This window comes from Saimiri boliviensis, chromosome 2 (assembly GCF_048565385.1).
Source record: "Saimiri boliviensis isolate mSaiBol1 chromosome 2, mSaiBol1.pri, whole genome shotgun sequence".
In the NCBI taxonomy this organism is placed as follows: domain Eukaryota; kingdom Metazoa; phylum Chordata; class Mammalia; order Primates; family Cebidae; genus Saimiri; species Saimiri boliviensis.
The window spans coordinates 213,696,648-213,723,111 of NC_133450.1; the positions used below are offsets into that span (position 1 = coordinate 213,696,648).

The 26,464-nt window shown below is 36.8% G+C and overlaps 1 protein-coding gene across 3 annotated transcripts in view; it reads right to left on the bottom strand.

Annotated features, from left to right (window-relative positions):
* The window catches only part of C5 (complement C5), a 105,590-nt gene that overhangs the window by 42,813 nt on the left and 36,313 nt on the right, over positions 1-26,464 (bottom strand). The window contains exons 18-25 of one of the 3 annotated variants that reach the window (XM_003925175.4): positions 23,297-23,387; positions 21,893-21,966; positions 20,905-21,044; positions 12,941-13,168; positions 11,703-11,763; positions 7,445-7,534; positions 5,567-5,779; positions 5,058-5,133 (exon numbers count right to left, since the gene is read on the bottom strand). In XM_003925175.4, coding sequence (XP_003925224.2) covers positions 5,058-5,133; positions 5,567-5,779; positions 7,445-7,534; positions 11,703-11,763; positions 12,941-13,168; positions 20,905-21,044; positions 21,893-21,966; positions 23,297-23,387 — 973 coding nt within the window. Of the gene's footprint in view, positions 1-5,057; positions 5,134-5,566; positions 5,780-7,444; positions 7,535-11,702; positions 11,764-12,940; positions 13,169-13,251; positions 18,678-20,904; positions 21,045-21,892; positions 21,967-23,296; positions 23,388-26,464 lie in introns of those variants that run through there. The other 2 variants (XM_074395267.1, XM_074395268.1) reach the window with 2 other exon arrangements.

The following is a 26,464-nucleotide window of genomic DNA, read 5'->3' on the forward strand; positions in this document are numbered from 1 at the left end:
AGTAACATGCTTTAGAGATCTGCATTAATACATAAAGTTTCCTCATTCTTTTACAAGTGATTTTATACATTATATTACAGTATTTTGGTACAAATGCACCAAAGCCATTTAAGCCATTTCCCTTTCTGTAGACATTTAGGTTATTCTCTAATTGCTTTGCTCTAATTGCTTTAATTATTTTTGATTTATTATTATTATTTTTTGAGACAGAGTCTCCGTTGCCAGGCTGGAGCACAGTGGCGCAATCTCGACTCACTGCAACTTCCACCTCCCAGGTTCAAGCAATTCTCCTGCTTCAGCATTCTGAGTAGCTGGGACCACAGGCACCCACCACCATGCCCAACTAATTTTTGTATTTTTAGTAGAGATGGGTTTTCACATGTTGGCCAGAATGATCTTGATCTCTTGACCTTGTGATCTGCCCGCCTTGGCCTCCCAAAGTGCTGGGATTACAGGCGTGAGCCACCGTGCCTGACCTAAAATTATTTTTTGATATTAGTTGGAACTTGCCCCTCCACAACTAGGCGCCTTTTCCTAATTCTTTCTCTAGAAATATCAGAAATTTATTTTCTATTCTGTTGACTGAGCTCCTCTTTTTTTAATCCCCTGCACTGCTCTCAGGGAGGAGAAATACTTCTATTGGTTGCTCAGATTCAAGGACACTCATATTTTCAAAGATTGGCCCACATTTTATATTGGGTCTCTCTTGGGATTTTGGCTTTTGGAAGCCTCTCGTCTTTTAGCAGACTAGAAAGACATATGAGTACAGTCATATGGCCAGGCTGCCTTCCACTTATCAGATATTTGGCCTATTATGTACCTTTTCTATGCTTTAGGTACATCTTTGGAAAAAGGCAATAGCAATAAATAGAAAAAATGGACTCATCCTTTGGGATCAGTTATAAGGATTATATATATGATTATACTTAAAATAGTTATGGAATTACAGTATTCAATAGGTATCAGCTTTTACACCTTTTTTTTTTTCCCTTTATTTTTTTCTTTTTTTAAAATAGAATCTCACTCTGTTGCCTAGGCTGGAGTACAATGGCATGATCACAGCTCACTGCAACCTCCACCTCCTGGGTTCAAGCAATTCTCCTACCTCAGCCTCCCTAGTAGGTGGGATTACAGGCATGCACCACCACATCCAGCTAATTTTTGTATTTTTAATAAAGATGGTGTTTCACCACGTTAGTCAGGCTGTTCTCGAACTCCTGACCTCAGGTGATCCTCCTGCCTCAGCCTCCCAAAGTGCTGGGATTATAGGCGTGAGCCACCACGCCCGGCTTTTATAAGCTCTTACTCTTATCTCTCTTTCCCTTTGGAACTCTTGGGTGCCTCAGTCCTAGAGTCCTTAAGGAGTGGGGGTCTAGACAGTTCTTTCCTAAAGGTGAAGCAAATATATCTTGCTCTAGCTTTTTGCATTCTCCTTTTCCCACTGACCTGTCTCTTGGAGACTGCCCTGAAATTCAAATTTTAAGTGTGACTTGGAGGAAAAAAAGAAAAAGTAGGCTATTTGATTTGCTTTTGTTCCCAACCCTAGGCTACCTCTACAAGTTCTTAATATGGTCTAGTTTAGTTCCTCATGTTTTACAATAGAGTCTGGGACGAAAAATTTAAGAGTAGAAAAGAATTTTTTAGTCACCTTGAAGAGAAATCTGGCAAAATCTGATAAAACTGTACATATGTATAACTTATGTTCCAGCAGTTCTATCTCCTGGGATATACACTAGAGAAACTCTCACATATGTAGACAAAGAGACGTATGAAGATGTGCATTATCACATTGTTTGTAATAGCAAAAGTTGGAAATGGCTGCCTGTCAAGATAGGAATATATACTATGTGATATATTTGTAAAATAAAACACTACATGGCAATGAAAAGGAGTGAACTATATTTACCTATACTGTTAAATCTAAAAATACTAAGTATTAAAAGAAAAAAGTAAGTTACAGAATGATAGATATGAAAATAGTTATAATCATTTAGAAATACAAAAAGGGACTGTGAAGGCATAACTTCATTTTGGAGGCAAAACAGCCATTCTCTCTTTTACAATGCTTAACTTCCTTAAACAGTGCTTGCTTAAGAATTCCAGGAACTAGACATGAGATAAAAATCAAGGTTGTGAAATGTGCCCTGGAGAAGAAAAATACCGAGCAGTTAATCTACAAACCTGTTTCAGTCTAGCTGACCACTAGATGGCCCATTACTCAAGATAATAATCAGAGCAAGACATGCTGATCTGTTTGTAGCTAACGCCTGCACATAGTTTTCCAAGCCCCTTCCTCTTTAAAATCCCTCTGGCCAGCCTGGGGCATTCGGGATAGTTTCGTGAGTCTAGTCTGCCATCACCTTGGGTTGCTGCCTCCTGAATAAACCTGCTTTTCCTCCTACCAACCCCTGTCTCCTGAGTTTGGCATTTGAGCAGTGAGCAGCCAAAGTGGAGTTAAGTTACATCTATGTGATTTCATGTATGTGTATTATGTAAAACATTAAAAATGTTCTGGAAAGATGCATAAACTCATGGTAGTGAATGACCATGGGGGAAAGAAACAGAAATAAGATGGAGGCTTGTAGTTAAACAGAAAACTTCAATATCCATAATGTTCTCTTTAAAAAAAAAAAAAAAAAAGACAAATACAAAAAACGTTTATAGTCAACAATTTGGGGTTTTGTTAATATGAATGGTATTTGTACTTTTAAGAATCTTTGTATTTCTCAAGAAAATTTGAGGGTATTTAGGTGCTAGACATTTTCTTCTATGTCTTTTATTTCTTTCAAGGAACTTATGGAGTTGGGTCTATGTTTCTCACCCCAAACTGTTGAAAGGCTCTGAGTGTCTACTGAGAGGCTGTTGAACCTTCCTGTGGGGCTTTCTGCTCTCCAAATGGGTTGCAATTTTAGACATAGATCTATTTCCCAGGTCCTGCTGTGGCAGTTTCCAGTTTTCATTGACACTGACTCCCACTCCCGGATCCTGAGTTATCCCCTGGTTGGTGTGCTGCAGGGGTCTACATGTCCTTTCATTAATATATAATTTTTACATATATTTATTTTTTATAATATATAATATATAATTTTAAATATATAATATCGTTTTTATTGTTTTATTAAAGACAGGGTCTCCCTATGTTGCCCAGGCTGGTCTTGAACTCCTGTGTTCAAACCATCCTCCTGCTTCAGCCTCCCAAAGTGCTAGGATTACAGGTGTTGAGCCACTGCACGTGGCTCTGTGTATCTTTTAAAGTGCACCACCCACACGTGGTCAGACCTATTTCTAAGGTATAATCGATGGAACTTGGTAGCTGATCAGAGATAAAGCCAAAAGGAAAGGAAGGAATCAAAAACAACTGATGATTCTGACATGATCAATGGGGGACAAAGGGCAAGGTGTTGCTGTGCACTGAGTAAAGAAACAGAGAAATGTATCTGAGAAAGAAAAAAAATGAATTTGGTACACATTGTTTGAAGGGCTTTTGTCTCCCAAAAACCTAGAAATGTGGATCTAGGATATTTCCTAACTTCTTAGGAAAGAACTTAGGCCTTGAGACATTGATTAGGGGGTCATTGGCCTAGACGTTATGAAAGTCATGGGCAAAAATGAGATTGTACCAGGAGAGTTTACAGAAAATAAGAGAGCCAAAGACAACTTTCTGGGAACTCTCAATAGTTAAAGAAAAAAATCTAAAATTAAAGTATTCTAGGTTGTGAACTCCTTAAATATGTTTCATACAGAACCTACAAAGCAGCTGGCACATCGTGTCTATCAAACATTTTGTCATAGCATGATGATTTTGTTATTTTGATTTTTGTTTTTTGAGACGGAGTCTCAATCTGTCACTAGGCTGGAGTGCAGTGGCTTGGTCTTGGCTCACTGCACCCTCCACCTCCCAGGTTCAAGTGATTCTCCTGCCTCAGCCTCCCAAGTAGTTGGGACTACAGGTATGTGCCACCATGCCCAGGTAATTTTTTAAAATTTTTACTAGAGCTTGGGTTTCGCCATGTTGGCCAGGATGGTCTTGATCTCTTGACCTCATGATCCATCCGCCTTGGCCTCCCAAAGTGCTGAGATTACAGGCATGAGCCACCACACCCGGCAGGTATTTTTTGAAAATAGACTACCATGTGGACTCTTAATTAATTCATACTATCTTTCCCTCAAATCATCATAATTTTGGAAGTTATGGTTCATTGAATAAATACTTATTGAGCGTCTACTATGTGCCAGGTATGTACCAGGCACTAGAGATACCTAGGATGTTCCCGCATGGAGCTTACATTTCAGTTGCGGAGATAGACAATAGTTGAATAAACAAGAATGTTAGTAATTATGCTGAGAAGAAAAAAAATGATATGAGATATTGGAAGGGGAATGGGTTGCAGTTTTAGATATTATGATATAGCAGAGGCCTCCCTGAGGTGACATTTGGTAAAGACCTGAGGGAAATGAGAGCCAGTCATGCTGATACCTAAGGAGGAGTATTCCAGACTGAGAAAACAGTCAGTGCAAAGGCCCTGAGGTGAAAACATGCCTGGTGTGTTTGAGGAAGGCCAGTGGGGCTGAACCGAGGGTAGAGAGAGCGTAGGAGATAAAGTAGGAGACATGAGGTGGAGCCAGATCATACAGAGTTTTGTATATCACAATAAAAATTTTGTTTTTTACCCTGGGTAAGACGGAAAGCTCCTAAATCATTTTGAGTGGCATGATCTAACATATGTTTTAACAGGGTCACTTCAGTGGCTGTGTTGAGTATAGGCTGAAGAAGATCCAGGGCTGAACCCAGAAGACTAAGGGAGGCTAGTGCAATAATCCAGACAGGAGGGGAAGGTGTCTTGGAACAGGATGGTGTGGTGGAGTTGGTCAGAAGTAGTCAAATTCAGGATATATTTTGAATCCATATCTGCTGGATCAGATGTGAATTATAAGAAAGGAGTGAAGGATGACTAGGCTTAGTCTGAGCAACTAAAGGAATGGAGTTTACATTATGGTTATCCTTCTTTAGTTAATTAACCACTATATGAAAATGCAACTCAAAATCTTCTACTTACCAAGTGCTAGCACTTCCACCCTTCCACACGCTGTAAGAATAGTCAGCATTTCTGAAGGACATAATGCTCACCATCCCTAAGAGGAACAAGAAAAAGAACACAGTGCTTCACTGACCTCCGTTTCTACTCAAAGAACACTTTATCAGCCCCTGAGAATGGTAAGCTTCCTTTGCTGTTGGGCAGAAAGCATAAGCTCTGTGGCCAGCATTGAACTTCTCAAAGGAAGTATGTGAATTGCTTGAATTGGGAATTATCAAGTAGAACATTCTGATCTCATTCCAAGAGGAAGGAAGTGTTCTGCACTTTGGAATGCAGGTGCCTTGTCTCTCATCCAGGCATTTTGGTAAGTTAAGCCAAAATGCTACAGAAATCATCTTTATATAGTAGAATCCATCTCATGATTTTTTTGCTAAAATTCTTTTACAAAGTTTTCTATAATTCACAACTTAAATATTAGTGCAATTAAAGTTTAAAATCACCCAATTTTTATGTGAAATTCATTTTTTTACCTGCTTTTAATTTTTTCTTTAGGTTCTGCTTTTCAGTTAATGAGTTAGGATGAAAAATGTTCCAATGATTCCCTGCTTCCAGATAGTGAAAAACATAGAATACTGGGACAATGCTCATCAGCTCCGCCTCTGCACTGCCTTTGGGGAGGTGGGTTAGGATATTGACGCCTTCCTGGCTTAGAGCTGCAGAAAAGACCTCACCTATGAGCAGTCCTGAAACAGAAAAGATCAAAGTAGACACAATCACTTTTTATTAACTTCTAATAGTACATTCTGAAGAGGGAAGAAAACCAACTAGAGATGGTTCTTCCCTTTTTATCTAGGCAGTTGACTTGCTTCTCAGAAAGGGGGTGAGTAAAAAAGATCTAGTTAGGAATATGAATTTGAAAGAAACAAAAAAAGACTTTAAAAATCACTGAAATATGGTGGTAGGTAATGTAATACAGTGGACTGATTGCTGCAAGAGAACATGGCAAATTAATTGTCATTCAACCTGATAGCTTTAGACATCATAAACCATATTTACCAATCTTTTCCAGGAAGCAAAGCAGAGAGTCTAAACAGGGAGTGCTGACATGACTCTGTCTATAACTCACTGTGCAACCTTGGACATGTCACTTTCTTTCATATCCAACAACAGGGTTGCACATGATTGAAAAGACCCTTTTCAGTACTAACATTTTGTGATTCTAAAGTTTTATCTGAGATAAAATGTAGTCAGGACATTCTATCATTTGGTAATAAGTTATTGAATCATAAAGCCTGAAGACTAGGGAAAACCTAGTAACTTCTGCAAATATCACTTCTGCAAATGTATCTGAGTGGAGGAGAACCCCTACCATGGTTTGAATGCATATGTCCCTCCAAAATTCATACAATCAAGCCCAATCACCAAGGGGATAAGTACTAGAAGATGGGGTTTTTTGAGAGGTGATTAGGGTATGATGGCTCCACCCTCATGAGTGGGATAGATGAGGTGTGAGGAAGTTGTTCACTCCTTTTTGCTCTTTTGCCCTTCCACTTTCTGCCACATGAAGACAAAGCAACATGTGTCCTCATGGAAGCAGAGAGCAGCTCTTGCCAAATACCTAATCTGTTGGTGCCTTGATCTTGGACTTCTCAGTCGCAGAACTGTGAGAAATAAATTTGTATTTTTTTTTTTTTGAGATGGAGTCTTGCTCTGTAGCCCACGCTGTAGTGCAGTTGCACAATCTCGGCTCCTACCTCAACCTCCCAAGTAGTTGGGATTACAGGCACAAGCCACCAGGCCCAGGTAATTTTTGCGTTTTTTAGTAGAGATGGGGTTTCATCATGTTGGCTAGTCTGGTCTTAAACTCCTGACCTCATGATCCACCTGCCTCAGCCTCCCAAAGAGTGGGGATTACAGGCGTGAGCCACCGTGCCCGGCCTAAATTTGTATTCTTTATAAATTTTGTTATTTTGTTATGTCAGCGTAAATGGACTAAGACAATCCCTCTGGGACTGGTAGTTCAGCAGAGTAGTGCTGTTCTGTCCAGGCCATGTGCAGGCATATAAAGCCTTCTCTGGAGCGGGACTGGCCACTAAGACTATAGAAAGTTCTTTAAGTCTAGAATCAACTGCACCCCCTACTTTAGAGGTATCTTTGAGCCAATGACAGTCCCTACGCTCCATCATGGGAGAATGAATCTCCATGTAAATCAGGCAGTTGGAAGAAGATAGTGGAAAAAGTGAACAGAGGTTTGAAAGTGGGGTGAGTAAGGGTAGAGCACTCCTAAAGGTAGGTTTGTGTGTGCTACTGAATGCAGAAGTGGAGAAACAGAATAATCATGAGGATATTCGATTTCTGTTTGAAGCACCAAGTGAAACGAGAAATAAAAATAGCATTTGTTAATTTACCTTTTATACTCAAAATCCTTTTGATTTTTGTTTTGGGGACCAAATCTAATGGTATCCTGTATGGGAACTCCTTTCGTCTGCTAATGGTACCTGCAATTTAGAAAATTTGGATTTATACAGAGTTTCCAGGGGAAGACTATTTGCAGATTATTTACAGTGTATCTACTTTCAAAAAATTTTTCTAAATAAAAGACTCTTATAATTAGACTATTAAAATTTTAGAAGAAAGTTAAAAATCATCAAGGACTTTTATCAAAACCTATGTTTGTATAATCTTATTAAATAAAGCGTTAAACCTGGCTATAAGCTTCCTGGTCATTATAAAATGTGAAATAAATAGGTTATATAAATCTTATTCACCAGCAAAATATAGCATGCCATCTTGTCCAAAGAGAGAAGATTGTTCCTGGAACTGAAAGCCAAGAATAACTAACATGCAATTTCTTAGTCAAGGATATATTGAACATTAGATCCACAGGGAAGTATGACCTGAAATTCTTTCTACCTTCCCTTCCCAGTCTAGTTTTGATACTGTTTAATCTATAAGCAAAACAACAGAGTTTTAGCATACTAGTATCAGATAAGTTTTTCTACTGTGATCACTGGTTTATGTCCAAAAAAAGGAAACATTTATCATTCTACTGATAGAGTACCAAGCATGCTACTAAGCTCTTTAACTGAATTATTGTATTAGAGCCTCACAACAACCCTGTATGTTAGGTCAATTTTCATTATTTTAATTTTATAGATGAGGAAATTGAGGCTTAGAAAGTAAAGTGTTCAAGGTCATAGAACAAGTACAGGTGCAGCTGCAATCCGAACTCCAGAAGTTTTGCTGCAGAGCCCACACTAGTCACCACAAAGAGAATCCACCTCACATTGTCCTTCTAAGAAAGTGCTTTGGGGACAGGAATCATTTCTCATTCCAGTTGCAGTCCCAGCATGTAGCATAGTCACTGGCATATGGAAGATGCTAAAGAAAAATGAGTCATATTTTGAAATTTAATGGACAAGCCATGTAGCTTTCCTAAAAATGCAGGAACATTCCTCTTAAAACTTCTTTCTTCATTAACCCTTGATAAATGAGAGGATATATCAAAATAAAACTCAGTGAAGATTTAAGAGGTTTGCAATGTGGGTGAAAGAGCATGGAGTTCAAAAAGAGGTTACTATATATGTGATACTGGGCAGCATTCAACCTTTCTTAGCCTCAATTTGTTCATCAGTTAAATGGAAATAACAGTATTTTCCTCAAAGATTTTTGTGGGATGAAAATGATATAGAAAAACATCCTGGCATACAATTCATGCTCAGTATATGGGACTTACTACAGATAGCTTTGAGATTATCCTAGACTTGCTCCTCCACCATTTTCCCCACTGAAACCTGCTCTTGACTATTTCAATTCCATTGGTAACTCTATTACCAGATGGAAAAGGTAAAGAGAAAGTTAAAACTGAGAGAAGTTAATTTTACTCCTCGTCAGTAATCATGATAAAAGACCCATCAAGACATCACACAAAAAGGCAGATTCCAGAGAGATTAAAACATTTTCAAGTCAAATCTATAAAATTAATAGACTATCTACAATATCTTTGTGAACTAAGAGAAGAGAAAGACCTCTTAAAGATCACCTAAAATATATATAATCATAAGATAAAATTATGATGGATTTGACTACATCAGAATAAAGAATTCCTTTTCAAAACCCGTGAAGGTTTGTTGTTGCTCAAAGAGGTACATAAGAGACAAAATCAATAAGAAATTTAAAAAAGACAACCCAAATGTAAAATTTTAAAACATGCAAAAGGTATGAATAGGCAATTGACAGATGGGAAACCCAAATCGACAAGTATATGAAGAAATGCTTAAAATCACTAGTAACCAGAAGAATCCAAATTAAAACAATAATGAGATACTGCTTTATACCCATCAAAGATGCCACATTTTAGAGAGGCAAATGTGGTTGGTGAGGTTGTGGAGAGAGGAAAACCCTCATGCACTGCTAGTGGAAGTATAGCCATTTTGAAGGGCAATATGACAGAACTAAATGGCATTAAATATGTGTATACCCTTTGACCCAGCTCCTGGATATATAGTCCAGGTAAATGTGAACACGAATTTTTCAAGGAAAATATATATACAGCGATGGATAAAATTCACTAGGGGATGGATAAAATGGTGAGGAAACATACTCTGAAATTCTATGTAAGAAAAATGAATTAAATATACCTATAACAATAGAGATAGAGATATTACTATATACAGTTTGCTCTCCCTCACCGATATATTTTTCTGATTTCCTTTAACATCATTGTCCATTTATTTTTCCAAATACATTTTAGCAGTTTTTAAAAACTGAATCCTGTAAAGTATCATACTTGTATAGCAACTTCAATATATAAATATTAGAAGTAGGCCAGGCATGGTGGTTCACATCTGTAGTCCCAGCTATTCTAGAGGCTGAGGCAGAAGAATTGCTTGAAACCAGCAGGTGGAGGTTGCAGTGAGCTGACACGGCACCACTGCACTCCAGCCTGGGTGGCAGAGTGAGACCCTGTCTCAATAATAATAATAATAAATATTAGAATATTAATAAAATATCTGAAGTAACGTTAACAGAATTTTCATCTTTTCCCTCTTTAACTCTCTGGAAATCAGGAAAGCTGCCTAAATCTAGGTTGCCTAAAATTGTAAGGGAAAAAAGTCATATGAAAAGATTGAAAAGAGGCATAGATTTTTGTTTTAACTCAGATTTTGTCTAGAGAGATTTATTTCCAGATAAAAGACTGTTCCTATCCTGTGGCTCTGATGTTCACACCTAGGCTGAGTAAAACAAGACTGCTCTGGAAAATTGTTTGCAATAATGTCAGTATAGGAAGCATCAGTGGTGGAAAAAAGAGAGAGAGAGAGAGAGAGAGAGAGAGAGAGAAAGTAAAGGACACAGTGGTTTTTGAGGTTTGACATAATTGCATGAGGCTGAAACCCTCAAAACTTGTAATATCTCTACCCATATATCATTCACAATGGGCAGGCTGGGAGGAGGTCTGTGTGAAGGAAAAATTGGAGAAACAAGTAAGCATGTGGACATATGTACACAGATGGAGTTTTCTTTTGAATTATTCTACTGAATTAATACTCCTCAGTTCATAAGATTCAGCTGAATTAAAGTGTAAAGGGTATTAATTCTTTGCTTTCCCAGAGGAAATGACACTGATGATAGTGGTTATGATCTGTAAGTAATTTTTTTCCCCATTGCTATATCACTGAAAGGAAACAAAAATTATTGATACAACTTTAAGATAAATTGTAAGCATTTAATAAGAACTATAGTAATCTGTCTTCTTTAATTAAAAAGAAAAGAATGGTTAACTGGGCACATCCTAAATTTCATGAATACATGTATATGTATTTAGACCTTGATTAAGTACTCAAATGTTTGCAAAATTCTAGCTTTGGGAATATTTGTGATATCTCAATTGAAGGAAAAGCAGGGAAGCAGGAGCAATGAGGAATGGGTTTGTTAAGTGATTAATCAGCATTACTATGTTTTCAAATAATGCATGTTCATTATGTAAATTACCTTTTCTTAGGTGTTTTTTGGACTGTTGACTCAATAATAATATATTATAAGTTATTATTGTGATGGATAGAAAATGAATAACATATAAGGGAAGTCATGTAATTATTACTCTTTCAAGGACTTACATTCAAAATTAATGGAATTATTATTGGTGTGTCTCAGTCATTCAGATTATAGTAGTTGTTCTATAATGCTGTCAAGAAAGACTGTCAAGAAAGACAGTGATCTAAGAAGTGGATACATCTTTTTTTTTTTTTTTTTTTTTTGAGACAGAGTCTTGCTCTGTCTTCCAGGCTGGAGTTCAGTGGCATGATCTTGGCTTACTCCAACCTCCACCTCCCAGGTTTAAGTGATTCTCCTGCCTCAGCTTCCTGAGTAGCTGGGACCACAGGCACTCCCCTTCCCCACCACACCTGGGTAATTTTTGTATTTTTAGCAGAGGAAAGGTTTCACTATGTTGTCCAGGCTGGTCTTGAACACCTGACCTTAAATGATCCACCCACCTTGGCCTCCCAAAGTGCTGGGATTACTGGCGTGAGCCACCATGCCTAGCCAGAATTGGATACTTCTGATTCTAGACAATTCACATTCTGAAAAATAGTGTTTTAAGTTATATACACACTTTAACTTCTAAAGCAAAAGACAACATATAAAATAAAAAATCATTTTGCCTACCATAAAGACCCCTAGGATCCAAAGTAATGCCAGAATAGCTTTCCCTTTTGACACCTTCTGGCTAAAATAAAGGCAGAAAACATTCAGTTAAAAACATAATTAAGTTTATATAACCTGAATTTCCTGGATCAACTTTTCCAACTAAAAAATTCTTTTTCTTGGAAAAGGCAAACTATGTGTAAAATACTTACATGCATAAAAGCAGCAGTAAGATTTTATGGCTATTTGCATATTGACCAGAGCAAACAATTAAATGGAAGTTATTTATAAGTCATATAATTGTTCTAAGTGCTTTCTATGTATTAACTCATTTAACCTCTAAAAACCTCTATGAGGTTGGTGCTGTTATTACTCCCATTTAACAGATGAGGAGACTGAAACACATGGAAATCAAGTAACACCATCACACTGCTAGGAATTTATGGAGCCAAGATTCAAGGCCAGGCAGCCTCGCTCCAGAGTGCACAGAACCACAATGCAAGGATATATAGGACTGTGACTTGCACAAAATCAGTTGGTACATGTTTACTGAAGTGAATTTCATAGCTGAAAACAGAACTCGGAGAGTGAAGAGCCAGGAAGACCCAGTCTGTCATTAACTGGTCATATGACTCTTGGCAAGAATCTTGTCCTTTAAAAAGTATTATTATTTTTAATTTGTAAATCATACTTATACAAAAATATTAATGTTAATAACAGGAATACAATTAACAGACTGTGAGTAAATTGTACTTAACAAATGATACTTTTCTTCCTTTTTGGGCCTGTTTATTTGTTTATACAATGGAAAGTTTTCTAGACTATAAGTTCTTTAAATTCAAGGGTCATGTCTTATTTATTGTTTCATCTCCAATACCTTGCATAATGTCTGGCACATAGATTTTAAGATGCACTTTCTGAATGTATTAAGGGAAGAACAGCCTGAAAGACATGTACCAATTGTTAAAATTGGGTATCTCTGGGTATGGGAATTACTGATGATTTTTATTTATCTGTGGTTTTTCAATATTTTATATTTTCTACAAAACAAATATTATTGTTTTATTTAAAAAATTTAGGCACAATTTCAGACTTATAGAAAAATTGCAAGAATAGTACAACAAAATCTAGAATAACCTCCAGATTCCTTAATGCTTAATGTTTTGTTAAATTTACATTGTTGTTTTTCTCTCCCCCTCCTTCTGTGTCTCTCTTTTGCAGTCATTTAAGCATAAGTTATTTAAGCATGTTTTTCTTACCACCACTCGTAATGTTTTTACTAAGATTTCTTTTCCAAACGAAGTGTCCAGTGAAAAATTGATGTTGTGAAGGCCAGTTTCCAGAGGAAGCACGGTGAATGTTACCAAGTGACTGGAGGAACCCTCTACTTTCTGGTACACACATTTGGAGAGCTTTGTGCTCTGATGATCAATGGCTGGGCTTCCCGACATGCAGATTCCCTCCACAGCAGACATTTTAACACAGAACTGAAATACCACAAGTGAAGAATTCTATCAAAATACATTTTTTTTTTTTTTTTTTTGAGACAGAGTCTTGCTTTGTCGCCCAGGCTGGAGTGCAGTGGTGTGATCTCAGCTCACGGCAACTTCTGCCTCCCAGATGCAAGCAATTCTCCTGCCTCAGCCTCCCTAGTAGCTAGGATTACAGGCATGTGCCACCACACCCAACTAATTTTTGTATTTTTAGTAAAGGTGGGGTTTTTCTACGTTGGCCAGGCTGATCTCAAACTCCTGATCTCAGGTGATCTGCCTGCCTCAGCCTCCCAAAGTGCTGGTATTATAGGCATGAGCCACTGCACCCGGCCTTGAAATATTTTATCTCTAAAAAAGTTTACCTTGATTATGCTTGTGTGGACACAAACTCTCCACTTTAACAATGTTAAAATAATCCCTTAGATTCTTAGGCACAGGAGAAAGCTCCTTTCAGATTTCCTAACATAGATACACAAGTTGTTGTAGAGTTTAGCAATGCAAAGAGATGTCTAGAAAAGTCAATACTGTCTCAGACACATCTTACCTCTCTCAGACTGTTACCTACTAAATTAGGCACAGAGCTCATGCTGTTGTGATAGAACTTGTTATCCTGTCTCCTTACATGTTTGTTTGTATTTCAGATAGTGGGAGCCTTAGGTTCAGGTAGTTGTTCATTTTCATCTTATTCATCTTTGTATCTTTTAGCTTAGTCTCTGGTATTCAATAAATGATGGTTTCATCAAAGACTGAAAATTCCCTATATTGGCATTCAAGGCCCTGCCCATTATGTCCTCAGCTTATTTTTCTAAGCTTATCAACTTCCCATTTGTATCTCATTTTACAACTAAACTCTGGCTCCAGAAACACCTGGATTCAAATTTTGGCATCCGTCTTATTAACTGGTGATGAAAAGTAGTTGCATGAACTCTCTAATCCTCCATTTTCTCATCTTTGTAATGGGAATAATAATAGTGCCAACTGACTTCTGGCTCAACTAGTGAACATTTTTAGTCTTCCCTCCAAATTCTGGTGAACCGATAAAATTGAGAACTATACCCAAAAGAATAAATTCATAAAATCCAGAATAAATCAAGCAGGTAAACAAGAGAGAGCACCAGCTATTCAGCCACTAATTTTGAGGAATTTCTTGAAAATAGAAAGTTCCTTTTCTCTCTTAACTATCTTCTTGAGAGACAACCACCAGGATGGGAGGGGCTAGAGCAAACGACTATTGGATCACCTTCAGCCAGTGATTTCCTTAGGACAGCAGGGGTAGGGTGGGGAAGGATAGATATAGAAGAGTCATTTACTACAATTCAACATAATTGCATTATAAAAACTCTTAGTAAATTGAGACTAAAAGGAACTTTTGAAACCGATAGAAAATATCAAAAACAGTGGTTCTGGTTTCAGTAATAGCCAAATAGCTCATATTGGGCAACCCTTCTGAAAAATAACCAAACTCTAGACAGACAAGAAATATATTAAAACAAACAAACAAACTACCTGCAGATACCAGAGAGTGGAAGGGAAAGTGGCACTTGGGAGAAGGGAATGACACTGAATAAGTGTCCTGCTTTTTATAGCTTTACCCTGAGGGCAGGCCCCATTGGTGCCTTGGAGCGGCTAAAACCCCAGTAGAATCTGACATCATACTGGCTTGAGGAACTAAAGGACAAAGTAGGGAGTAGTCACCACAGCTGAATAGTGAAGGAGCTCCAAGTTCTGCATATAATCCTGGCTCAAACCTGGCTGACCCTTGAACTATGTACAGCACAGACTTCCAGCATTCCAGCTAAGGCTAAAAATACTGAACTGAGATTTCAGAGTTTGGGACTGAATTCAGCCAGCTGTCTGCTAACACACACACACACACACACACACACACACACACACACACACTCACTCACACACGAAAGATCTTTAGAGGAACGTAATAGAATCCAGAGTCTACATAATATTTTTATTAATAAAGTCCAAGGTTCAATCCAAAATTACTAGATACAAAGAGATAGGAAAGTGTAACCCATACTCAAGAGGAAAGGTAATTAACAGGAACTAACCCCAAAATATCACAGATGTATTTGTTTCTTATTTCGATATGATGGAAATTCACTGATAATTTAAAGATTATGTAAAATATGGCAGTATAGTAATATGCATGACACTTTCAAATGCTGTGAAGTCATGTCATTGCAAAGGACATACAAAAGAGATGGCAGGCTAGATTTGGCCCGTGGTACACAAATTGCTGACCCTTGATTTAGTTAAACCAAAAGGATAAAGAGATTTAAGAGATTCAACATATGGCAGGTCAATTTCCTTATATTAATTTATAAATTCAGGACAATACATATGAAAACCCTATTACAATTTTTAAAGGAGAATTCATCAAACTAATTCCAAAGTTTATCTAGCAGAGTAAATGTGTAAGAATAACAACATCAAAAGCATTTGAAAAGTAAGAATACCAGAGAATACCTGCCTAATAAATATAAAATATAACCACAAATCTATGGTGCTTTTAATCAGTGTGATATTGATGTAAACAAAACAGAAGAGAGAATCTATAAATAGATTTACATATATGGAAATTCAATATATATGGGGGCAAGGTGACATTTTAAATCAGTGGGAAAAGATGAATTCCTTACAAATACTGCTGGATCACTGGCTATCTATTTGAGATTAGCTCTTTATTTCAGATTTAAAAAAAAAACTAAATGCTCATAAAAAGCTATAAAAGTACCACAGAAAATAGAAAAAAACCAGGGTTTTTTTTTTTTTTTTTTTTTTTTTTTTTGAGATGGAGTTTTGCTTTTGTTGCCTGCTGAAGTGCAATGGCACAATCTCAGCTCACTTCAACTTCTGCCTTCCAGGTTCCAGCGATTCTCCTGCCTCAGCCTCCTGAGTAGCTGGGATTACAGGCATGTACTACCATGCCCAACTAATTTTGTATTTTTAGTAGAGATGGGGTTTCTCCATGTTGGTCAGGCTGGTCTTGAACACCCGAACTCAGGTGATCTGCCTGCCTTGGCCTCCCAAAATGCTGGGAATACAGGCATGAGCCACCTCACCTGGCCAGAAAAGAACAGTTTTTTTTACAAAGATTTTATTTTAGGTTCAGGGCTACCTGTGCAGGTCTGTTGTATAGGTAAATTGCATGTTGCAGGGGTTTGGTGTGCAGATTGTCTCATCATTCAGGTAATAAGCATAATACCTGATAAGTAATTTTTTTTTATCTTCACCCTTCTCTCATTCTCCACCCCCAAGTAGGCCATGGTGTCAGTTTTGTGTCCACATATACTCAATGTTTAGCTCCCACTTGTAAGTGAGAACACGCCGTTTTTTGTAGAAAAACGTTTTTAAAACTTGCTGTGTGAAAAGATTTCCAAAAACACCAAAGTCAGAAGACATAAAGGAAAAGATCTACAGATTTTATAACGCAAAAATGAAAAACACTAACAAAGTTAAAGACAAGTAGCAGATTAGAGAAAATAGCAGCAACATTTATAATCAATAAAAGATTAATAGCTGTAACATACAAAGTGCTCCTGTAAACAATAAAAAGTACATTTGTTGAGTACTTACTATGGGCCAAGTACTATATTTACATGAATTAGCTCATTTAATCTTCAACTATGAAATAGCTACTAGTATCATCCCATTTTTCAGATGAGGAAACTAGGCAAGAAGAAGCTAGGTAACTTATCCCAGAAAAAAGCAACTCGATGGAAAGCAAAAGAAAGGGTATTAAAGTAGTATATAGAATATCATAGAATACATTAAAGAAGAAATACAAATGGCCAATAGACAAATGAAATGAGGTTCAACATTGCTAGTAATCGGGGTAGTGAAACAGAAACATCAATGACATATCACTTGTGTCTGTCAACTTGGCAAAAATTTTATATATATTAATAAACAACATATAGTACTGTCTTTCATGTTTTTAAATATTATGTAGTTGTATTCATTGTGTACATATTATTTTGCAATTTGCTTTTTTCAGCAATGTTATATTTTTGAGCTTCAATCAAAATGATACATGTGGTTATCTAGTCCATTCATATCAATTTCTGTATATGTGCTCATTGCATGCATAACAGAAAAAGTATTTATCCCCTAAATTATAAGAATGTGAGGGATCAAGGCTACCTGAATACAGTTGGTAAGAATGTCAATTGATGTAGTCCTTTTGGAAGATAATTATGGCTATATTTATCAGAAGGTAAAATGTCCATGCCCTTTAGCCCAGTTAGTTCACTCCAAGACAAAACATTCATCCTACAGAAATATACATGTAGGAAGATATGTATGCATAAATGGAGACTTTGCAAAATCACTTATAATAGTGAAAACCTGGAAACAACCTAAATGTCTTTAATAGAAATATGGTTCAATAAATTATAATATACCCACCATGTGAATTACTGTGCAGCCGTTAAAGTAATGAAGTAAATCTGCATATACTGATATGGAAGGATGTCTCTGATAATATTATTAGTGGAAACACAAATTGCTGATGCAGTGTGTGTGTGTGTGTGTGTGTGTGTGTGTGTATGTACATATATATATATGTACATACACATACACAAACCTATTTCATATGTTTAAGACTAGGTGAGCAGAGGAACCCCTGCTGATCTCAGTTCTACAGCTGAACAGAGTTTGGCTGTGGCCTCTGTGCCTTACCTATTTGTTATGCCCACCTATTTATGTGTCTATCTTGAATTACAGTTTACATGGTTTAAGAGTGACACCTCCATAATCATCTACCAAAATCCTTTGGTAGCCAAGATCAGTGTGAGTTATAAAGTTATGTTCAGCCTGTTTTGATGAGACAGTCTGACTGTCTTAGTATCTCAGTTTCCAGGCCTCAAACCAATCGTGAATCAGGATTTTGAGACATAAAAAACACTACATGAACCCACTGGAGAAATAGTTTTTGGTATCTCTACCTGAATTATGCTTATCTTAAATTCAAGAAAGCATTCTGTTTGCAGAAAAGATAATGAGTTTGAAGGCAATAATGTTAAAGCAACTTCCCAGCTTCTTAGTTGAGGCCCTTTTCCAACTCTTCACATTGTACTTAGGGTAGTGGGGGTGAAGCCAAATGAGGGAAGGCAATTCCACAGGGCTGAAGATGGTAGCATAATTCACAGGATTTATGCAAACCCTGTGAGTAAATTCTAAGGAAGATAAAAGAGTAACATTTTGACTTTATTTCTGTAAAAATAAGATAATACTGGCTGGGCACAGTGGCTCATGCCTGTAATCCCAGTACTTTGGGAGTCCGAGGTGGGCAGATCACGAGGTCAGGAGTTCAAGACCAGCATGGACAACATGGTGAAACCCCATCTGTACTAAAAAGACAAAAATTATCTGGGTGAGGTGGCACATGCCTGTAATCTCAGCTACTCAGAAGGATGAGGCAGAAGAATCACCTGAACTCGGGAAGCAGAGGTTGCAGTAAGCTGAGATCACGTCACTGCACTCCAACCTGGGTGACAAAGAGAGACTCTGTCTCAAATAATAATAATAATAATAATACCATCAGTATGGTAATTCTGATTACTTAAGTTTATTCCCCATTTACAGCCTGTGGCCAAGTAAAATTTGTGTGTGCATTCTCTGATATTTAGCATTACCTGATGAAACAAGTTTATATGGAAAAGTTCATTTTTACTGAAAATTAAAATTGTGGAAAAAAATCAAATTGGCCTTTCCATGACAAAAAGTAAGTCTGACTTGGCTAATTACTTTATCAATGAGGACCGATTTTTCCAGTTAGATTATGTGGCAAACATATTACTTAAATTGAATAAGCTAAATGTGAAGTTCCAAGATATAAGATTATAAGATATTGATAAAGAGGTAATAAAATTGACAATATTTTTATTTTATCAACCTTCCTGATAATATTAGGTTAAACAGCAATGCCTACCTCTACAAAAGTGAAAAATAAGAATAGAATTTATACCAAACCCTCTCATTTCTAACAATAAATAATATTTATCCATAGCTATTAAGCCAATTGAGAGAAAAGTTTCATTTATCTAATGAGAAGATAATTTTTAAATAATTTTTTTACATTTAATAACTTTATAAATATATATTGTTGTCAATAGTATACTGTTAATAATATTTGTAATGATACCTAAATTGACATATCATTTGATACTTTGAATCTTATAATCAAAAAATTTTAAAATATTTCATTTTCAATGTATGTAGATATTTTTGTTCATCAAAGTATAATAAGGTGATCAACAGAAAAGATTCAAGCATAAATATGCAAAAGGAAAGTAGAATGGAAATATGAATTCATTGAGGAAAAAAATAATACGTAATCTGTCATTAAGAGCTTATTTGAAGCAGGGAGCAGTGGCTCATGCCTGTAATCCCAGGGGAGGCTGAGGCAGGGGTCATTTGATGTCAGGAGTTCGAGACCAGTATGGCCAACATGGTGAAACCTGTCTCTACTAAACATACAAAAATTAGCCAAGCGTGGTGGCATGCACCTGTAATCCTAGCTACTCAGGAGGCTGAGTTATGAGAATCGCTTGAACTGGGCAGGAGGAGGTTGCAGTGAGCCAAGATAGTGTCACTGCACTCCAGCCTGGGAGACAAGTGAGACTCCATCTCAAAAAAAAAAAAAAAAAAAAAAAAAGAGCTTATTTAAACATTTTAAAAATTGATTTCTGTGATATTTGGAGTCTGCTAATATAAGTTTGATGCAACAGTTTTATTTTAAAATGTCAATATTTAAATATTTTATAAGTAATAGATTGTCATCTTTTTAAAATGTATGATAAAAATTTTAGATGCCAATTTTTAAAATGTGTCAGAGGGGTATATAGTTTTTCTGAAGCAAGAGGGGATGTAAGCAAAATTTTAGGAAATCACTGAAATATCTCTAAGAATAAAGTTAGTGTTTTTAAAAAATTCAGAATTTTGGAACACATTGAATTCTCACACAAAGTTTTGTGATGTTAGTTTCAAGTCAAATCAGTCAGCCTATTATATAACTCTTTTTACAGGTGTGCTGGCAAGGAGAAGATAAATTGTGAGTCCAATAATGGTTAGAATTGTATCCTGGAGTGAGAGAAGATCCAGGGAGTTGGCATAATTTTAGTCAATGTGGTTTTAATGACGGCTTGTGAATTCTAACATGAATAAGAAGTAAAGTAAAAAGAGCAGAGGAGTAATGGACAATAAAAGGGACAGAGTCAATGGACTGGAGGTTTCAGTGATGCTACTGAACCGAAGGAGGTTGTCACTGGATGGTGAGATGTGAGACGTGAGATGTCTGAAATCAAGATTTTAGAGAGGATGATAAGAGCTGTAAAGTGAAGTTGAGTATGAATGCTAAAATGGAGGAAAGGAAAGAGTTGTTAGAATCAAGGAGATCAAGGAACTCTGAGTATGGGCAAATAAAGGAACTAAATATGAATTCATCCTCTCACGACTTACACAGCACATTGATTATCTTAAGCAATTTATTCTTTCAACTGAAGTTACATAAATACCTACTTGCCCTTCCTCCTTTCTTCATCCCTTTAATTCATATCCCTACACATCTAGTACAATGCTCACTGTAAGTGTTTGGTTTCTATTGCTGAACTGGGTTGAATTTTTACTTTTTCATGTATGGTAATTCCACTAACAGAATTCTCGGAAAACCAGAGAATGTTTCCTTCATTCCATAAATATTAATACCTCCTTACCTGCATCCCAGTAGTCCTGTAGTTGTAAACGGTCCCTTTCAACTGGACCTGTTCTCCTCGTACAACAGAATATGGTATATTCATTTCCAGGAAGACATCTTTGAACACCTTTGCCTTGAGAGTATCAGCAACACATATACCTTCAGCCCAAAGTGGAAGCAAAGTAGAATTATATTAGGAAATCCCTATAATGCTTTATCGGTATTAAAATTTCTCACACTTGGCTTACTTCAAGGAAAAAAAGAATATGAGATCATATTTTTCTCTGCACTCTCACCTCATGCCCTTGAATTTTCTATTCATTGATCTTAATTTCAATGATAATTAGTATTAACAGAAAACTTCATTTGTTCAATAAATATTTAATTCTATTCAAGGCATGAGAATGTTTATCACCTAAAGCACCAAATCTTTTTAGATATTTGTTATTGGTTCCATTTTTAATGGGTATAAAATTTTAATTGTGGAAACCAAGATTTTAAAACAAAAGTAGCAAACAAACAAACAAAACCATCCCTGAAGTTATTTAGAAAGCATCTGTACTTAATCATCACAAAGATCAGCCCAAGAGAGGTCATTTATTTGTTTCTAACTTTACACAAAATCCCAGTCAGTAAAAAAAGTGAAGGAAAATAAAGACTTGAGGCTGAGTGCAGTGGTTCAAGCTGTAATTCCAGCACTTTGGAAGGTGGAGGTGGGAAGATTGCTCGAAACCAGGAGTTTGAGACCAGCCTGGACAACATAGTGAGACCCCTTCTTCATTTACAAAAAAGAAAACAAAGGGGGAAAAGAAAAGAGGAGCAAAAGGAGAAATCAGTATGTTCAAAGATATGGATATACCCAAGTCTTTTGTAATACATAAAAAATATATATTTTTTAAAAATTGCTACCATTTAAGTCCTGGGTAAACTAAATGTATAATGAAAGAGAATTACATCTTGCTAATGAAATTATTCTTTAAATGCATATGTAACTTAAGCCTGCTTACCACTATCTGAAATGCCAACACCTTGAATTTCCCACGTAGTTAGAGAATCAGGTAGGGCAAACTGCAACTGTTTTCTGGAAGTTAAAATGTTGATATTTAAATACAGTAGAATATTGATTAACCCAACTTGAAAGAGACATCCATTAACAGAATTATTGCTTCAAAATACTTTAGAAGAAAGAAAAAAATTCACAAGATGAAATCACGTCAGGTATTAAGGAAAATCTCATCAAGAAAAAAAATTCAGTAACTCTGGTATATATTGCATGTTTTTAGACATTGCACCTCTATGATGAGAATTCAAATTCAGAAGGATGCCTATGAAACATTGCAAAATCCAAGCATATAAAACAAAGAGAAAATTATGTTCATTGTCAGTATATTCTAAAATAGGGAAGCACAGTGATGAATGTTAGCACTCCTCAAAACAAAGCTGACATAACTAAAAACTTCTGATTATGATTAAGCTTGTATATTTATTTACAGCTGTTGTCTACCAACTTTGTATTGCGTATAGTGCTGAGTACTGAGTAAACAGCACTGAAAAGATATAGTCCCACTCTCAGGCAGTTTACAATCTAGTGGAAGAAACAGTTAAGTAAATAAATTACACTGCACTGTAATAGTGTACCAGTAAGGCATTATAAGAGTTCAGAGGCAGTGGGCATTCATTCAACACAAAAACAGTAATCTGAATTTAGTTCACACCCTCAAGGTATTTACATTTTAATTAATCTAATCACTGGTAGGGTGGGTAGCAGTGGCCAGAAGGTTTACTAGAGGACATACTAGCTAATGAATAATGTCAGATGAAATGGACACCAATTGTGTGGAAGAAAGATTAGAAAAGACAAGGGTAGAAACAAGGAGATGCATGAGGAAACACCTGCAGGGCTCTGAAGGCATTCCTTGTCTTCTCATTGGAAAACCGGTGCTTTAAGTGCACCTAAGAAGAATATGGGTTGAGGACTCAGTACATGACTCTTTTCAGTGGTACAGAGGAAGTGTTTTCTTAAAACATGTTGAATAAAAAACTTAAAAAGAAAAGACCTTTATTCTTGCTTATCAATGTTTGTTTTATAGTATAAGATATTTTAGGATAAAAATAGCTGCTTAATATAGTGTATAGCACATGGTTGTATGTACTAAATGCATACTGAAGTGAAATGAAATTAAGTGGAATAGTACCCTTCTTCATTCTGCCCTGGAGCCAATCACCGGTGCAATGTACATTAAAATAATAAAAATTTAAAAAGGCAAAGCAAAACAAAACAAAATCTTATCAAGTTGCAGGATCATCTTAACTTTAGCAAGCTATTGACAAATGGGTAGTTTCCAGATTTTTGGCCATAATACTTGCATTATCCACATTTATTTCAAGGACACATGAAAGAAGTATAATACCTTCTGGGAACATGATGAACTTCCCATAACCAACTTTCTGGAAAATAACTTCGAATTTCTGGCTTGCTTACTGGTAACAGGATCTTCATGTCTGGGCAAAAAAAAAAAAAAATCATATTTAATTATGAAAAAACAATATAAATTCTACTTATAGCTGAACTTAAAAATATGGCCATTAATCTGTAACTTAAGCATTTTCTTATAGGTAAATAAACTACTTTGTTCAATGCTTTCAAAATAGAACCATAAGCAGGGTGCACTGGCTCATGCCAATAATCTCAGCACTTTGGGAGGCCAAGGTGGGCAGATCATCTGAGGTCAGGAATTTGAGACCAGCCTGGCCAACCTAGTGAAATCCTGTCTCTACTAAAAACACAAAAATTAACTGGGCATGGTGGCGGGTGCCTGTAGTCCCAACTACTGAGGAGGCTGAGGCATGATAATCACTTTAACTTAAAGTAGAGGTTGCAGTGAGCCGAGATTACACCACTGCACTCCTGCCTGGGTGACAAAGTGAGACTCTGTCTCAAAAAAACAAAAGCAAAAACAAAAAAACTATAAAAGCTTAGGATTTTTCCACTAATAGCATTGGCAAAACAAAGTATCAAAATATCTTTAATGATTTGTTTCTTAAATTGCTAAATGTTTAGCATTCCTGAGATTATACAAGATATTGATCAATCTATAGTTATTTGCACTTATATAATTGTAATAATTGTGTTTATATTAGAAAAAAGAGAAGCTTTATATGACTCTCTGCCTTCCTTAACTTGGTAATTTGTTCATTTGAATAAAAATGGACAGGACTTCTGTTTTTATCTAAGATGCATTAATAGAAAACTAAACATGATATACAAAACAACAGTTTTCAGACATTAGAGCATAAGCAGGACTGTGATCTCTGAGAGAAAGGAAACAATTAGGTGAAACCTAAAATTGCCCCAGCTTACTGCCTAGAGGCAGTTTACAGACTAGGGCAGGGAAAGGAATCCAAGTAGAGCCTGATGATTTTGAAGGCTTGTGGCAGCACAGATGGGAGTTTTGCAAGGCCAAGTTGTCTGGAATGAGGGGCAGAGTTCCAGTTCTATCCAGCTGAAGCCAAGCCAGATGATTACTGGACCCCTTCCTGACACCTTACACTAAAATTAACACCAGATAGATTAAAGACTTAAACATAAGACCTAACACCATAAAAACCCTAGAAGAAAACCTAGGCAAAACCATTCAAGACATAGGCATAGGCAAGGACTTCATGACTAAAACACCAAAAGCATTGGCAACAAAAGCCAAAATATACAAATGGGACCTAATTAAACTCCAGAGCTGCTGTAGAGCAAAAGAAACAATCATTAGAGTGAACCAGCAACCAACAGAATGGGAAAAAATTTTTGCAATCTACCCATCTGACAAAGGGCTAATATCCAGAATCTACAAAGAACTAAAACAGATTTACAAGAAAAAAACAAACAAACCCATCCGAAAGTGGACGAAGGATATGAACAGACACTTTTCAAAACAAGACATATATGAGGGCAACACACATAGGAAAAAATGCTCATGATCACTGATTATTAGAGAAATGCAAATCAAACCACATCGAGATACCACCTCATGCCAGCTAGAGTAGCAATCGTTAAAAAATCTGAAGACAACAGATGCTGGAGAGGATGTGGAGAAATAGAAACTTTTACACCATTGATGGGAGTATAAACTAGTTCAACTATTGTGGAAGACAGTGTGGCCCTTCCTCAAGGACCTAGAAATAGAAATTCCATTTGACCCAGCAATCCCATTACTGGGTATATACCCAAAGGATTACAAATCATTCTATTATAAAGACACATGCACATGTATATTCATAGTGGCACTGTTTACAATAGCAAAGACCTGGAACCAACACAAATGCCGATCGATGATAGACTGGACAGGGAAAATGTGGCACATATATGCCATGGAATACTATTTAGCCATAAAAAATGATAAGTTTGTGTCTTTGTAGGGACATAGATGAATCTGGAAACCATAATTCTCAGCAAACTGACACAAGAACAGAAAATCAGACACCACATGTTCTCACTCATAGGTGGGTGATGAACAATGAGAACACATGGACACAAGATGGGGAGCATCACACACTGGGGTCTGTTGTGGGGGCCCAAGGGAGGGACAGTGAGGGGGTGCGGAGGTCAGGGAGGGATAACATGGGGAGAAATGCCAGCTGTAGGTGACAGGGGGATGGAGGCAGCAAACCACATTGCCATGTGTGTACCTATGCAACAATACTGCATGATCTGCATATGTACCCCAGAACCTAAAGTACAATTTTTAAAAATGAGAAAATATATGAGATGACAGAGCAAGATGGCTGAATAGAAGCCTATACCATTTGTCTTTCTGGTTGGTACCCTAAATTTTAATAACTAACTACACACAAAAAGCACCATCATGAGAATCAAAAATCAGGTGAGCAATCACAATACCTGGTTTTGACTTTACATCACTGAAAGAGACATTGAAGAGGGCAGGAAAGATAGTCTTGAAGCACTGATGCCACTCCTCCCCCATCCCCTAGCAGTGGCTGTGCAGTGTGGAGAACCTATATATTGTGAAAGCAAGAGTGCAGTGATTCTGTGGTTTTGCACTGAACTCAGTGAAAACTCTGCATTGTCACAGTGGAAAGCAGAACCAGGCTGTACTCAGCTGATGTCTGCCCATGGAGGGAGCATTTGGACTGGCCCTAGCCAGAGGGGAATCACCCATCCTAGTGGTTGGAGCTTGAGTTTCAGCTAGCTGCCCCACCATGGACTGAAGTGTTCTGGGGCTCTAGGTGAATTTGAGGGGCAGTCTAGGCCACAAGGACTGCAATTTCTAGGCCAGTCCTAGAAGTCCTAGCCAGAACCATTAGACAAGAGAAGGAAATAAAGGTCATCCAAACTAGAAAGGAAGAAGTCAAATGATCCTTGTATGCGTATATTTGGAAAAACCTGAAGCCTCCACACACACAAAAAAAACCTATAGAACTACTAAATGAATTCTGTAAAGTTGCAGGATAGAAAATCAATACACAAAAATCAGTAGCATTTCTATACGTCAATAGTGAACAATGTGAAAAAGAAATTTTAAAAGTAATCTCATTTACAATAGACACAAATAAAATTAAATACCTAG